Source organism: Halyomorpha halys, unplaced genomic scaffold (assembly GCF_000696795.3).
Source record: "Halyomorpha halys isolate HHAL.00 unplaced genomic scaffold, Hhal_1.1 Scaffold4.1, whole genome shotgun sequence".
Lineage (NCBI taxonomy): Eukaryota > Metazoa > Arthropoda > Insecta > Hemiptera > Pentatomidae > Halyomorpha > Halyomorpha halys.
In genome coordinates this window covers 1,632,186-1,648,728 of record NW_027116287.1, presented here as the reverse complement: position 1 = coordinate 1,648,728, position 16,543 = coordinate 1,632,186, and the positions used below count along the sequence as shown (strand labels likewise).

The 16,543-nt window shown below is 29.3% G+C and overlaps 1 protein-coding gene across 3 annotated transcripts in view; it reads left to right on the top strand.

The window, feature by feature from the left end:
- Nucleotides 1–16,543, top strand: part of LOC106688107 (acid sphingomyelinase-like phosphodiesterase 3b) — a 940,469-nt gene that overhangs the window by 862,579 nt on the left and 61,347 nt on the right. For all 3 annotated transcript variants that reach the window (XM_067053111.1, XM_067053110.1, XM_067053109.1), the window contains one exon: nt 901–1,127. In XM_067053111.1, the coding sequence (XP_066909212.1) occupies nt 901–1,127 (227 nt within the window). The remainder of the gene's footprint in view (nt 1–900; nt 1,128–16,543) is intronic.

Below are 16,543 nucleotides of genomic sequence, written 5' to 3'. Positions count from 1 at the left end.
TATATATATTCTTACACACTCACAAAAATGGGTACCTGACACTACAATATTGTTATCAGATGAGAAACTAACTTAAAAGATAAATTCTCCTTCGCCTTTTCCAATTGGCTTTCTATTACCATCTGACAGGATGCTTTCTGATTTCTATCGGACTTGTCAAAGCCTAAAGCAATTTAAGTGCAAATAGCATGAAGTTTTTATTTTGGTTCCTTTTTTTTTTCTTCTGACTATATTGTTAGTGAAATAGATTATTTAAATATATTAAAAAATATTAAAGAAAAAGAAGTGTAAATTCTTCACAAGATTCTTAATTATAGTATACCTATTACATGACATTTTTAATGTATAATCATTTACGACATAAATAAATCTTTCTGTAAAACACCGAAAGGCCTTTGAAAAGACCTGTGTCGAGTGAAAATGCACATTCAATCCGAAAAAAATATGAATTTTGTGTTAGACTCTCAAAGTCGTGTCACTTTTATGTGATAATATACACAGCAGCATCAACTATGGCGTTTAATATACAAATTATTTACTATTGAAAGAACATATATGAAATTTTAAAATAAATAATAGTGATTTTAAACTATTCTATGTGTATGTAAATACATACAAGCGTACCCATAAATTTGAATCATTGATATCTATGCATGGAAGACTATGAAAATCAAAAGATATCGAAAAGTTGTCTAAATATTTTTTTTATTGACTGATACACAAATTTCTCAAAAAAATTAAAATAAAATGTCTTTATTTTTTTTCTTCGATAGTTTAATACTACTCTAGGTATAAATGGCCTGTCCAATTTAATAATCTATATGACTAAACGATTTATTAAATAATAAATGATTATAAAAAGATATTTATTCTAATCTTATATATTTTTTCTTTTTGCAGAGATGGCATCTCAGGTCACGCTAGCGGACGTTCTTCAGACGACCAAGTACACGCACTTCAAAACCTGACGCACTTAATGTCCCACACCTTCCCAGCTCAGTTCGTCTTCCCGGTCCTTGGACATGACGATCCAGGTTCCAATCCTGGAGAACGACTCGGTTACAAGGAAGTAGGCCACTTCTGGAGGCAATGGCTACCGACAGAAGCCATCCATACATTTAACAAAGGTATCATATATTTAAATATATCTTTCAATTATAAAAATGTATAAAAGATTTCCTAAAACATATAGACTTATATTCTTAATTTGAAGTATTCATAGCTTCCTCCAAACACGGATAAACGAAAACTAAGTGTACTTAAATACTGAATAAAAAAAATTGGGTCGTTTTAAATTTTTAATAAGGACCATTCCAAGTGTTAGGGGAGAGCCAAGTATTAATTTATTTAATCATAAATTTGGTATTTTATTGATAAAGTTGGTTAAAATTTGTATTTGAACATTTCAGTTGAAAGTTTTAGGGGCATTTTGGTGACATAGGGCCGAAAGGAAATTAGGACCAGAATAAATGATCTCTTCCGGGTGATCATTTATTCTGGTCCTAATAATTTGTTATTGAGACTTTTCATATTATTTACCTCTATAATAATAATGATATATAAATTTAGCTTTTTCTTTGTAATTTTCCAATGTTTTTACTGCAGTTTTTCTATTCAAAGTTCTGATAAAATTGAAATAAAAAAAAAAAAAAATTGTATGATTAAATATAAATTATTTTGATATGTGCCAATATATTTATTTTAAAAAGGCATTTTAAATATTACTAAAATTAGATGCTGATGTGGCAACAAGATGTCTGGTGATGTAACTGTAACTTTCTTTTTAAATGACGTGTTCATAGTTGACCTTAGATTGATTTCGGAAGACCGAGGATGTGTTTAGTAAAGATACACAAACAAGTAACACATATTTATTTGTGCCGACGTTTCGACCTAAAAGTTTGTTATATACACATCAAGTAAATTTGCTGTCAGTGATGTTATGACATGATACAAACATGTGGAGAATCTACCCATTGATAGAACTCCAAAAACATTTCTAAAGGAGACGATCTCGAAGCCATCTTTTTTTCAGATGCCTAGGAGTATTATTAGGTACTGAAGGAGAAGCCAGGTTAGAAACGAGTTGGTTTGGGTGGTTGAGAAGTTTACCATGAAATGATTGGTTCTGGCCAAATCGGCAACATATGGTACATTGAGGTCCTGATGGATGATTTGATATGTGACAAAGTAAGGAGCATTAAGGATTTTACGAAGAATTTTGGACTGTAAGGAATGGATTCGGGAGGAATTTGATGGTTATCAAATGTATACTAAAATACCGTATGTCCAGATAGGACTTATAACAGTCAAGTAGTCATGTAGTCTTTTGTAATGGATTGGAAGTTTGGACCGTTTGTCTAGTAAAAGTTGTAATAGTCGGAATCGAAGAGCAGTTACCTGTCTTTTCAGTCTTGTATGAGGATTCCATGTCAGTCGTTTGTCGAAATGTAGTCCTAAGTAACGGATCTGTTCGACAGGAATAAGTGGGGTATTATTAAAGGATATTGTAGGGGAAGAGGTCATGGGTTTACGTCAAGGGTAAATCTGATTTGGTGGGATTTATTTTAATCCTCCAGTTTTGGCACCATTCTTTAAGGGTGGTGATGTGGGATTGGAGGGTTTGGGATAGAATCTAAGGATCATTGTTCACTGACAATAGACATGTGTCATCGGCATACGTGGTGAGGATTGTGTTAGGATGGGTTGGAATGTCAGCTGTGAAAACTGTATAAAGGATAGGCCAAGGATACTACCCTGAGGTACACCAGGAGACAGCGGAAACAGGGATGAATAAACGCTGTTGTGATTTACTTAACCTGTCTGAGAGATAAGAACGAGTAATATCAATATATCAGATAATCTGTAGGAGGTAGGAATTTACGGATCTTGTATAGCAGTCCTGGGTGCCAGACTCAATCAAAAGCCTTTTTACATCAAGAAAGACTCCCGAGCAGTACATTCCACGCTCCAATGAAGACGAGATTACATCAACCACACGATGGCATTGCTGGATAGTGGAGTGGGATGTTCGGAATCCAAAATGGTGATCTGGGATTATGTGGTTGGAATCTAGGATGGGGTACAGGCGTTTTAAGATAAGTTTCTCAAGGATTTTCCCATGATAGGTAACAGAGAGATAGAACGGTAAGAGGATGGGTGTTCTGGCGGCTTTCGAGGTTTGGAAATCATTTTGATTATGGATAATTTCAGTGGGTCTCAGGCCTTCATTAGCGCTGGAAAACAAAGCAAGATAACTTACCTTAATTCTGAGAAAAATAAAAATACAAAGGAAATAATAACAAGTATACATAATAATATACATAACAATAAATTAAGAAGATAGTAGTTGATACTAATAGAAGATAAAATGTAATAATGTAGTGAAAACCATAAAATAAAAATGATAAAAAAAGTTATTAAAAATCAGACAGTGCTCATGTAAATAAAAAAATAAACATAATAAAATTTGTAAGTAATGATTAAAGATAAATAAATATTATATGAATGACAAGAAATCAAATAGTAGTATATATTATACCATGGATATAATATGCGCTGTAATACAAATGAGTGAGTATAAATGAATAAGCTAAAATAAATATAGAATGTCCGGAAAAGTGAATAGGTAAATAATGAGACAGAAGAGACGTCTGAGAGTGGGAAGAAGGAAGATTTTTATTTTTAAATAAATCAGAAACTGGCTCGGGCTGAGTTACCGTCAAGATTGTGGGGGTATAATCTTGCCTGGTAGAGGTCGGGCTACGTACAATTATAAAAATACGTTTAACGGATCTCATTCATTACTTTTTCGAAATGAAAATGGTTAGTCGATTAACCAAAAGTACCAATTTATATAATCGATTTTATTTATTTATTTTTTCTTTAGGATTCCCTCAGACACGTCCCTAACGATTTTGATTCACGGTCAATTAAGTGGTTTTTAATATCAAGTAGATATTAACTTCATTGACTTAGTCCGACAGAGCTATAATGCAGATTTTGTAAAAATAATATTCCACTAAAGCACCTCAGATTTTATTTATTTAAAATAATTTTTAAAAAATGAATAACTATAAACTATGAAAAGATTTGCCATTTACCTTAAGGAGAAAAAAGGAAAAATATTAGCTCCAGCTTGAAAATACATTTATAGAAGTGAGATTTGTTATAAATATAGGTATATTTTAGGTATAGGTATAATATTAAATATAGATATTATATATCGTTGGAAAACGATTTTAGAAATAATAATTTTTTATAATTTATTATACCAAAATACCCTGTCAGATAAATTATTTTTTTACGATACTTTGTGATTGTTGGTTTTCCAATTTCACTTCACCTACATATAAGCCTTTCAGTTGACATAATGACGCCATAAAATCGTTCTTATTATTCGATATTGATTCTATGAAAAATTTAGCATTTAATAATAAAGTAAATTTTATTCAACTACGTATAAAGTTTTTGCCATACTTTATAAAAGAAAAACGTTACAATTTAGTTACGAGAAAACAAATTAAAAGAACTTTTTTTAAAAAGCTTTGAAATCGATGTTAATCGAATCAACAGAAAAACTCATTTGAAAAAGTATTGCCACAATGGTTAATAGAGAAATATCTGTTCTAAATTCATTGAAGGTAATTTATAACTCTAAGGTGGATGGTAAGTAGAAATTAAATATAAAGTGCGCAGTGCATTAGATTTTTTTTTTTTAATTTGCCTCTGATATAATCTAGTAAATATGAAGAGTAGGTAGGCATAATAAGCATGATAACAAATAAAATATGAGTGAAAAGTAAGAAAAACAATCGTAAAAAAATAAATAAATAAAAAAGAGGAGAAATATAGAAAAATAGACAAATCATAGTCTACAAAAAAAAATAAAAGAAAAAATACAAACTAAAATATAATTACCCGAAAATACGATCATTGATTGTTTTTTTTTAAGAAGTTGAGATTTATAGAAAATATTAAAAAACAAAAAGATAAAAAAATTCTGTAATTACATATTATCGCCATAGTTTGTAATTAACAGAACATAAAATGAAAAAAATACACAAAACGATTGAAAATTTATTTATGTACCAAAATTAAACCTAATTCTGATAAATAAGATTGTTAATTAGGCACTCTCCCTATGTTAAACTTGTATACTGTCTATATTATATATTTAACACTGGATTCTAAATTAATGTAGTTTTCTTAGGATTAATATTACACAATTGAATAGATTAAATATAGGAAAAATCGTGTACTCCATGATTCCAATTTTTAAAGCAATTCCAATGGGGAGATCAGAGGTTAGGAATTAAAGCAGAAATCCACTTGACAGCTCAGCACGAAGTGATTTACGACTTCACAACGCGGCGAGTACAAGTTGTGAGTGATTGCTTACTTTATCCCGCTTCGATTAAATTTAATTTTTATGTCGAATATATCACATTTACTAACAATTATTATGCCATGCTGGTGTAGGTTTCTTAGTTAAATATGAATCGTGTTATATTTATTAATTAACATTTATCGAATCAAATCTATTAATTAAAAGAATAACTGATTTAAAAAAAAAAAGTTACTTCTAATTTCGTTGCTGGTGGATTCAGTAAGAAACCATTAAAAAAAATCCTCTATATTGTAATGTTAAGTAAATTTTTACTTGTTAATTTTTTTTTTAATTACAATAGATCTTATTAGATATGTTTGTTTGATATAGTGACTTTGAAAAGTAACTCAAAAGTGAAGTTTAAAAAAAATAAAACTTTGGATATATTTTTAGTGTAAAATTTTAGAATTATCTCGATCTCAAGATAACATGAAGTCGTCGATTATAAAAAAAATATTCAGAATAGTATATCCTATGATTTTTTTTTATTCAAAGATAATAAGGGCCTTTACATTGTTTTTTTATCTATAAGTGTAACTTTTAGATATTTCTTTGAATAATAGGTTTAGCTTCAAACGTTAATCATATGTTATTTTGAAGATAAATAGTCATGATATATATATATATATCAATTTCATCAAATAAGGATAGAATGTATAGTAGCTTACGTTTTATGAGGCTTTGTCATATAGTGACCAAAATAGAAAATAATAATTACCATTTTTGTTATACCTCCTCTCCTCCACCGATCCTTCAAAACGTTAATGACTTATAAAACGTAGGATGATGGAAGGCCTATTTGCATGAGGCGGTTGTAATTTGGGCGCCAATTAATTCGGAATTGTTAAAGGCCGTTGCTAAGCCTCGAAACGTCTAGTCAGCCCGAAACAAGTTTCGCCTCCGACCGCTACGATTATAGCTAAGGACTTAACCCCGGATCAAGTTAGTCAATTAAACCGGAATCAGGGGATCTGTTATTTACAGGATGGCTTTGATGTCGCTAGGAATTCCTCCTTTAACATTCTTGTCCAATCAATCTCCTGCGAGTTCCCCCCTCCACTCCCAAAGGGGATGTAAGGAGGAGGGGGGGTTAAGGCATTCTTAGTTAACAGGAATCCTAGGTGGCTTCTAAGATTACATTCCACCCGGAGAAAAAAATAGTTTTCAATTATATTTTTTCTTCCTCTGCAACGTGATCAGAATTTATTTCGTTATTAAGTTTTTATATAAAAGCATTTTTAAGGTAAAAATATATAAATAATAATTTTTTTTTTAATTTTATTTATTGACATTTACTATTGTATCTACATAAAAATAAATACGAGTGTAATAAATTTTATGTTCGATTATAATAGTATGATATACGCTTGTAGAGAAACTGCTCATTGGTAGCACACTAATAACATTTCTACATTACAAGCGGCTTGGAGGCTGTACATTTCCAGTATAATCTGGATTTCTCTTTTTTATTTTATCTGCATTTGTATTTCTTGTATTTTATGTTAACCAAAGAACAACATATTAATTTTTTTTTGGAAGATTGTTGATTGACCGTGTCTAATATGGTTATCAACTGATAAATATGCCCCTCTGAACGGAGAATTAAAGAAAAAGGTTGAAAATTAAGAAACTCATATTGAAATATTTTATGAATGGAATATGGTCCGGGTGCGGTCAAATAGTAATCACTACTTTAATTGAGAAAACGTTTCAGTCCCCCACGTTGCAGGTTTTTTTCAGGCCTTCGTGGGAGCTGATTCACTCTGACTTGGACTTATGTCAAAACAACCCTGACGAAGACCTACAATATTGGGCGAAACGTTGGCTTAATTAAAATAGTAATTACTATTTGAGTTTTTTTTGACCGCACCCAGACTATATTCCATATATATATTTTTTTTTTTTGGTACTGTCAATTATTTGAGTCAAATATAAAAATAATAAATACAAAGTGAATAAAATTTGATCGTTATCAATTATTATTTTATAAAAATATTTTAGTATAGAAACTGTAAAAAAATCAATTAAAATACGATATATTACAAGTTTATAATTTTTTCATCAATCAAATAAAAAATATATAACTTTCGTGAAGTAAAAACAACTTTTAACAAAATTAAGAATAGAAACAAAATGCAGCAAATATCGAACTAGTTTAATAATAATTAAATTGTTACATAATTTGTTTTGTTTTTATTTATATTTCTTTCTTTATTTATATATTAAGGAACAACATATTAAGTTCTTCTTAATTTGGGTCAAATTATAAATATGTAAAATTACAATTTGATACATTTTATTCGTAACGTTCAGTCATATTATTATTTTATATAAACATGTTGATATTGAGACTATTAAAAGTTAATAAAACTAAAACGTATTACAAGATTAAAGATTTCAGACTGATTTTCAATCTGATAAATAAAAAAAAAAAAGATTCTGCAAGCTTCACCTTAAAAGTTGTGTTTATAAATTCCAGTACATCTGTCAAAGGTTAATTTAATTTTTTTTTACGTTTTCTTCCGAAATGGATAACATAAATATATATATATTGTGTTAATGTTATATTTAAAAATTTATTTTAATTTAATTTTATTACACAAGTATTTTACTACATTAAATTAGCATAGGATCCTCATATATATATAAAAAAAAATAGAAAAAATCCTAAATCAAAGACTAAGACTTCTTTTGTATTCCTTTCGAAACAGTCAAACATAAAACTTAGAAAGAAATTAAATACTTCTACTGAAAAAAAATGGGTTTACAAAAAAAGATATAACTATGAGATAAGATAAAAATAGAAAAGATAAGACATTTAAAAACTTAAAATCTTTCAGGAAAAGCACTCAAAACTATTACAAAACCCCTTGGTACGTCAAAAACACAACTTTACACACTGGCATTCACAGGATAACTGTTAATGAACACATACAGACTTACTAAAGAAGATTCCAGGACAAATTAAACGTACTTTCCAACGCTTATCAAAATGCTCTATCCACAACACTCATGCACGATAGCGTGCGTAGAAAATTGAAGATGAGTTAAATTTCATCCACTGGTTTACTTGACTAAGAAATGCAGTTAATAAAAAAATAAAAATTAATTAATATTAAAAAATTATAAAATAAAATATGAATTAATAACATAAAAAAATTAATCAATAATGCATATAAATTTTATAGAATAATATATAAATAGTTTTATTACATGATATATAATATTTATTATATAATATAAGGGCGTTGATAGTTCATTGGCATGGCTCTACTGACTCCAAAGACTCGGGTTTAATTCCGGCTGTAGCAGATAATTATTTTCTGTTTCACCTTAGCCATAAGTCAGCCTTGCGGGTTCAGGAGCCCCCCAGGATCCACCCAGCCTCTTGAAGTGGATACCCATAATTTGGTAAGAATCTACCTTTCGAGCGTGATTTTTACCAAATCACCTACTTGTACCACCGTTGATCTAGTAACAGTACTTTCTTACAAAGTACTGCACCCCTTACCCTTCATGAGTTGTTTCGGTACAGGTTTAATTTTTTTTAAATTTTATAGACTATACATACATACAGAAATAATTTTATAAAAGTTTATTCATTTTTTCGCATCTTGTTCTTTTTTCTTCAATTACCATGGCAACGTCCTGCAATATAGTTTGAAGGGTCAAGAGAACAAAAATAAATAAATATTGTAACGTAATGGAGTCTATGTTTTATTAACCATGCGCTATTCCTGACTGACACATTCTTGATAAGTTTATTCGAATATGCTCTATTGATTTTGAATAATTTACTATTCGTCTGGTCCATTTTTATTCCTTTTCTATACATATAACATGATTTTCCATTTCATTGTTACTAGACAATACATTTTTAAAATATATCACTTTTAAAAAATAATTCAAGTTCCTACCTAAAATCCTCAATTTAACAATCATATCACAGTTTATATTTAGTTTTTGTATTAAAATTTTAATATTTACAAATATAGATATTCTTGGTGAAATAGCATTTACTTCTCATACCGCAAATCATAGTGACATATTAACAATTCTTGTGAGGATTTGATTTTTAGATGTTGATAATCATTTAGTCGATATAGTGTGTACAGGAATTAAACATATAAAGAATGATAAAAACGCTTAATTAAAAACTAAAATGTATTATGGTCTAAATTGCCAACCCATTACAAAAGACTGATCTACATGACTATTATAAGGCCTATCTGGACACACGGAGTTGAGCTTCATGGCTCCACTAAACCATCAAATTCCTCCAGAATCCAATCCTTACAGTCCAAAATCCTTCGTAAAATCCTTAATGCTCCTTACTTTGTAACAAATCAAGTCATCCATCAGGACCTCAATGTTGCCGATTTGGCCAGAACCAGATACCAATCCTTTCATGATAAACTTCTCAACCACCCAAATCCACTTGTTTCTAACCTGGCTTCTCCTTCATTACCTAATAATCTTCCTAGGCGTCTGAAAAAAAGATGGCCTCGATATCTTCTCCTCTAGAAATGTTATTGGAGTTCTATCAGTGGGTAGATTCTCCACATAATTGTATCATGTCACTATGTCACCAACAGCAAATTTACTTATTGTATATATTTGTATACAGTTTTCGATAACAATAACTAAATTATTTTAAAAAAATATATTATAAGTAAATATCAAGAAGTAGTAAAAATAATCAAACCCACTTTTCATGAACTGTATACTCGCGCAACCGTTACAAGGTAATACACAAAATTTGTATTTTATTGACACTCCTCTATAGCGGAATCCCCTCTTAACGGACAATTTTATTAAGTTTCCATCCATGTACAAATTTAATGCATTTAAAATAAACATCTTATGTGTGGTCCCATCCACCACTCTGGACGCGGATATCGATTGTATTTCCTATTAGGGATTTTCAGTGGGAGGGGGGGGGAAGGCTCTGTGCTACAAATTCTAAGGACCCGGGTTCGAATCCAGCAGTGGCAAATAATTATTTATTGGATTAGCATTGCCGTGGGACAACCCTATAGGCCCCAGAGCCCTCCAGAGATCTACCTAGACTCACAAAGTAGGTACCCTTAATTGGGAAAAATCTAGTGGTTGAGGGTGATCTTTGAAAAATCAACTCCTTATATAACCGTTTCTCTAGAAACAGCTATTCCATACAAAGTACTGTAACCCCTTCACATTATTATTAGGCCTTTTCACTCATCTATACGGACGCAATACATGAAATATGCCTGTAGAAATTCACGATTCCAGCTATAAGTGTATGTAAAAAGTATTAAACCCCTGTCTCAAAATATGAATTTTTATGTTTATTGCATAAAATTTCCGTTCATGAAACGGCTTTTCTCCGAGAAGACAAGATTTTTTAAAAATAATTTTGCAACATAGCCATAGGTTACTTAAGAATGATTCTCAAAATTCGAGACACTGTCCATTAATTTTCGAGTTTTCGTCCTATCAATAAATGCGGCCTAGAAAATCAGGATTAAGACGAAAAATGATTAATTTTAACAATTAATTTTTTATAGTATATACTCTTATGATTTATTTTTTCGGACATGTACACGAATACCTTTTTTTTTTCATGAACCGGCAAGGACCACCCGATATCATTTTTGATTCCTCCTCACGACTTCCGCCTTCCTTCTACTCCAATATCCTTTCATCCTCCAGTACTGTTCCTTCCGTTCTTCCTTAGTCCATTTTCTCCCTTCTCTCTCCTTTCTTCCCACAAGAACCCCAATCTCTTTTAGTTTATTCCCAAAATTCTCTCTATCCAAGCAGTCTTCATCCGTTTTTTTAGTCTACCCAGTTTCTCATTCTCTTGTTTTACATATCCTTCTATAATTTTATGGCTGCAGACTTTGTTGAAAATTTTCTTATTTAGTCTTTCATTTATCATTCTGACCATGTGCCCGTAAAATCTCAGTCTCTTGGTCCTGATGTCAGTTTCTAGTTCTACCGAATTTCTACATATTTCTCTACTGGATTTTCTCCTATACCCCTTTTGCGTTATTTTGGGTCCGTAAATTCTCAGAATTTTCCTCTCAATATATAGGCTCGTAAGGGTGACTGTTTCCATTCCTTACAGTATCACTGGCCTTACTATTGTAATGTAGTATTATATTATTATGTGTACATGTTTTTTTGTTTTGGACACAAATCTATTTTTGTTATTTTTATATTACCACTTCGGACACCTCTGTATAGCGGATAAAATCATCTTACCTAGTTTTCTTCATATAAAAATTTTATAGTATTTAAATAAAGTATATAAAAATGGCTGATTTCTTATTGCACTTAAAAAGTTGAGGCTTCATTAACGACTCTTGACCCTTGGAACATCGATCTGGAGTTATTCGTCCTATTACTATAAAAATTAGGGCTTAGAAGAAAAGAATACAGATAAAAACAGTAGTGATTTTTATTTTCTGTAATAAAAAGTTTTAAATCTGTATAAAGCTACTGTAGCTTGTTTTATGGCTGTACTTTTGAAGAGGATTTGCCTCTACGGACGCGGTCGACGGATCATACGATGCAGTTAAGCGAAAATGATTGCCTTAGCTAATGGCTTCAGGGACCAGTTAGCTCGTGATTTAGAGACCATTTGAATTCGGACCATCGTCGTCTGTAGCTTAGTCGTCCTATAGTTCAGCTTACGTCAATACTTTGCTTTAGGCAAAGCTTTATTATTATTAGTATTTTCTTTCTTGGAAAAATTACATCAACACTGACAAATTTTCCTCTACAAAAACAAGCACTGGAATGACATGACTCTAAGCCAAATCTTCTAATATCCAGCGTTTTATATTTGTTATGGAAAAATCATTCTTATATTTATTATTACATTATTAAAAAAAATAAATACAAAATCTTCATTTTGCCAAATATTAGTAAATGAAGTTTTATTACAATAATTAAAATATAATAAATATTGAAAAGAATATTACCACATGAATTCATAGCAGATGCAGCACATCACATATCAACATTCTCAAACAGATATAGTATATATATTAAAAGTATATATTTACCTACATTGGAGTTATATACTATTTTAACTTTTTTTTTTAAATATTGTACTATTATTGTACTATTGTAAAACGTGCAAATATTGTCAGTCCATTCTTACGATTAGACATATTTTCGAAGAGTGTACTCACTATTTGCCAACAATAAACAGGATAGGACTGACCCAAAATTTATCCGAAACTCTCGCAGATGAGGAAGCTAAAATTACACGAGTATTTGAATTTTTAAAAGCACATCGCCTTCTTTATTTTATGTTTTTTATTTATTTTTTTAAAATTATTTTTCAATTTTTTTTATTTTTCTATTTTTTATTTATTTATTTATTTTATTTTTTTTTTTTACTTTTATCATCCCATAGGCGTTGATGACCAGAGGGTTTTACGCCTTTAAGCAACTATCAACAACAACAACAACCTTTTTTTTTAGACTATTAACTTGAGATGTACTCTGCCTCTTCTGCATTTACTTCCTGAATTAGTTGATTTGTCAATTATTGATAGCCTTTTTCATGAAGTCAAAACATTTTTTTTGTTTGTAAATTATTAACTAAAGATTGTTATTTTTATTGCACTCAAACTTGGGTATGAAAATAAAAAATTGAAATCTTAAATGCTACTCAATAATTATAGCAGACTACTTTTGTTTTCTAATTTTAGCCTAAACAACAAATCTTAAGTATACAAATCTTTAAAAAAAAATAAAACAAATAAATGCATAAAATCCATAGTAACTTTCTAACATGGTTGCAATAATAAATAATGCTAAATTCAAATTAAAAATGATAAAAATTGTATTTGTAAAACATTTAAACTAGAATTTGTTGGATGGGATTAAAAAAAAATTATATAAATTGTAAAATTATGTTTCATTTCGAGGTGTAATGATAGGCACAATGTTAACAATGACTTGCCCCTTCAATAAATTTAAATACAACCTTGCATTACTGATAAGAATATTGGGTTCACTGGATTTCTGCATAAAGGAAGTTATTTAGATATTATTATAAAAATTTTTGTTGGTTTTTGTTTATATTTTTTCGTTTTTTAAAATTTTCATTGAATATTATCTTGTTTGGCTGAGTATTACAAGATTTTGAAAGTTGAATCTCGTTATAGTTTTTATAATCATGGACAAATATTAAATTACTTTTTTTTTAAATCTCTTAAAATTTAACAAATTATTTAAATTATATTAAACATAAGTCATGTTAATAGGATGAAAGTGGTAAAAGGAAAAAATACGCTAAGTATAAAAAAATATCTGAAATATTCTTGGTTATTGTGTTTTTTATATTTTAAATTATAATTATTATTTTTGTTTGGAATAGGCTAATAATTAGGAAACCTATAGCTGAAACATTCTTGGTCATTATATTAAAAATTTGGTGTGTTTTTTTTATTTATTATTTTTTGTTTGAATTAGGCTAACAATTAGGAAAAATATAGCTGAAATTTTTTTTGTTATTATATTATATAATATGGGGAATTATATTATAACTACAAAGTTATGATAAACAAATTAAAGAGCTGTAATTTTGTGTCGATTGACTGAATAATCCGTTCTTTGAATTAGGCAACATTTAGGAAAAATATAGATAAATATTCTTTGTTACTATATTACAAAATATGGTGTGTTTTTTAATTTTAAATATTATTTATTATTTTTGGTTTGCATTAGGCTAACATTTAGAAAAAATATAGCTGAAATTTTTTTGGTTATTATATTACAAAATATGGTGTGTTTTTTTTTTAATTTTAAATATTATTTATCATTTTTTGTTTGCATTAGGCTAATAATTAGGAAAATAAAGCGGAAAAGTACACAAAGTTCAATCCCTTGCTGCCGAAATGTAGAAGAGTTATTAATTCAGGCTTCCGTCAGGGGTTGCTGGACCCAGGGGTCGGTCCCACTGTATAAATTATTTGCACCCTTGAAAGGATCAGCTAGAATCCATTACCGAGATCCTGTCTTCTCTACTAATCCACTCCAGGTTTTTCATCCATTGTAACATATTTGTATTTTTCCTAAATATTGTGCATCGAATACAACAAAATGCTATTTACTATTTTAGTGAATAATATTATTTCTTAAAAAATATTGTGATGCCTACATAATAAAATTTGTTACATCTTCAATGGTGAAATTAAACTAAGAAAATTATAATTAAAACATTATTTAAGTTTAATTATAAAAAATCCTTTTTTATTTTCTTAACAACTGTTATTAATTACTCTTATAAATTTTTTGTTATGTGAGGTTACCTTAAAGAAAGATTACCTTCACTAATATTTCTTAAATCTATTAAAAGATATTGAAGGAAAAAATAATGTGTTTTAGAATAACTATCCCTAAAAAATAAATATATAAAACGAAATTTCATGTATATTAAACATTACCACTAGAAAGTGTAGAGCAATTCTGTTCTTTTTTGTGTTTGTAGGATTTCGGCCCTTGATGATTTCGTACCAAATTTTTCTTAGCTATTATAGTGCCTGAACAGCTATACCAATTTTGATCAAACTTACCTAAGCTCTTCAAAGCATACAAACTAATATATAATTAAATCCAAGTGGAAAGGAAAAAAATAGGTAGCCATTGCAGTTAAGAGTGTTTAGGCGTTATCTTAGTAACTTTATAACTGCAAAAGGTTCGATACCGGCCTGGACCGATTACTTTTATTTCGTGAAGTTTAGTTCCTGGCTAAACGTTGACTCGACACTCTCACACTGGTTAGAATAGGTTGGCTACCTGTCAATATCCTCTCCTCGTATTTATCAGAAACGGCCAGGTAGGAAGTAAACAAAAAAAAGTTAAGTTTTTAATAGGCTGTGGTGTTTTTTTTTGTAACAGTTCCTAACAGCAAATCATATCTTAAGTAGAATTCAAATCTGAGGATTTTTAATCTGATACATACAGAAAGCATAAATTACCAAATACTGCAAACTGAGGCATTTATTTATAGTTAGTCGGATTGTTAAGTTAAATTGTAAAGCAATTTTATCGTAAAATTTTGTTTCTGCAGCATTCCTTACTACTCTCACATAAACCGTCTTAAACCATAAAATATATCCTAAGTTTTTTGGGTATTTTCTCCTTTAGAACGAGTTGGATAAAATTGGCGCCCAATTTGAATTCGCCAAAAATATGATTAATTATCAAAATCCTGAACAAAAAGTAGGTAATTCTATTGGAAATACTTAAGTTAGATAAACTACTGGAGAACTGGAGATGGTTAAAAAAAGTTATGAAAATATGCAACTAATTATAAAAATTCCAATTAATTATGGTACTCACATTTTCAAAACTATAACTTCACTCCTTCCAATTCAGTTAGTCTAGGGAAAACAATAAATTTTAAACGGAATTCCAAAATATTTTTTTGTACCCTTCCTTAAAATAGAATTAGTTCTTCGTAAATATATAATACATGAAATGTAAATTTAATATTATCGAATCCTAGTACTGTTCCGTTGAAAGCGAAACATAAAATTTAATTTCCGTTCCAGGAACTGGATTGATTTCCCTTTAATTAGAACAGTTTAGTGAATCGCTGATAATACTGTATGATGCACAATAATTTATATTTCATGCAAAACATTCAGAGATAAATAAATTAATCATAAATGAAAATTATACTATCCGTTGAACTTGACAAATTATAATGCTAATCAAATAATACTACTTAACATCAGTTACTTATTTTAACTTATAAAAATATATCAACAATTAATATAATAATAAAGATGCAACAATCAACGAGTAAATGATTAAAAAATAAAACGAGGTCACCCTCTAGAGTCCCTATTTTCGGAAAAAATCGAAACATTATTTAATTACTTCATTTCAGTTACTTGTCTAAGGAAATTAAATTATATTTTAAAATCTATTGGACTGCTGAATTGAAAATTAGTCCATAGAGTAATAACAGGAAAGATGAACTTTCGTGTTTCAATTTTTAAAGTTCTTTAACGAGATTTGTTTTTAAACCGTTTTTTTTTCCAATATTTTTTTTTATTATTACATCTCTTGACAATATCAATAAAATCTCAGTTATATTTTGAGTTCTAAAATAAAAAATTGAAAATATGTAAAAGCTTAGGAGGA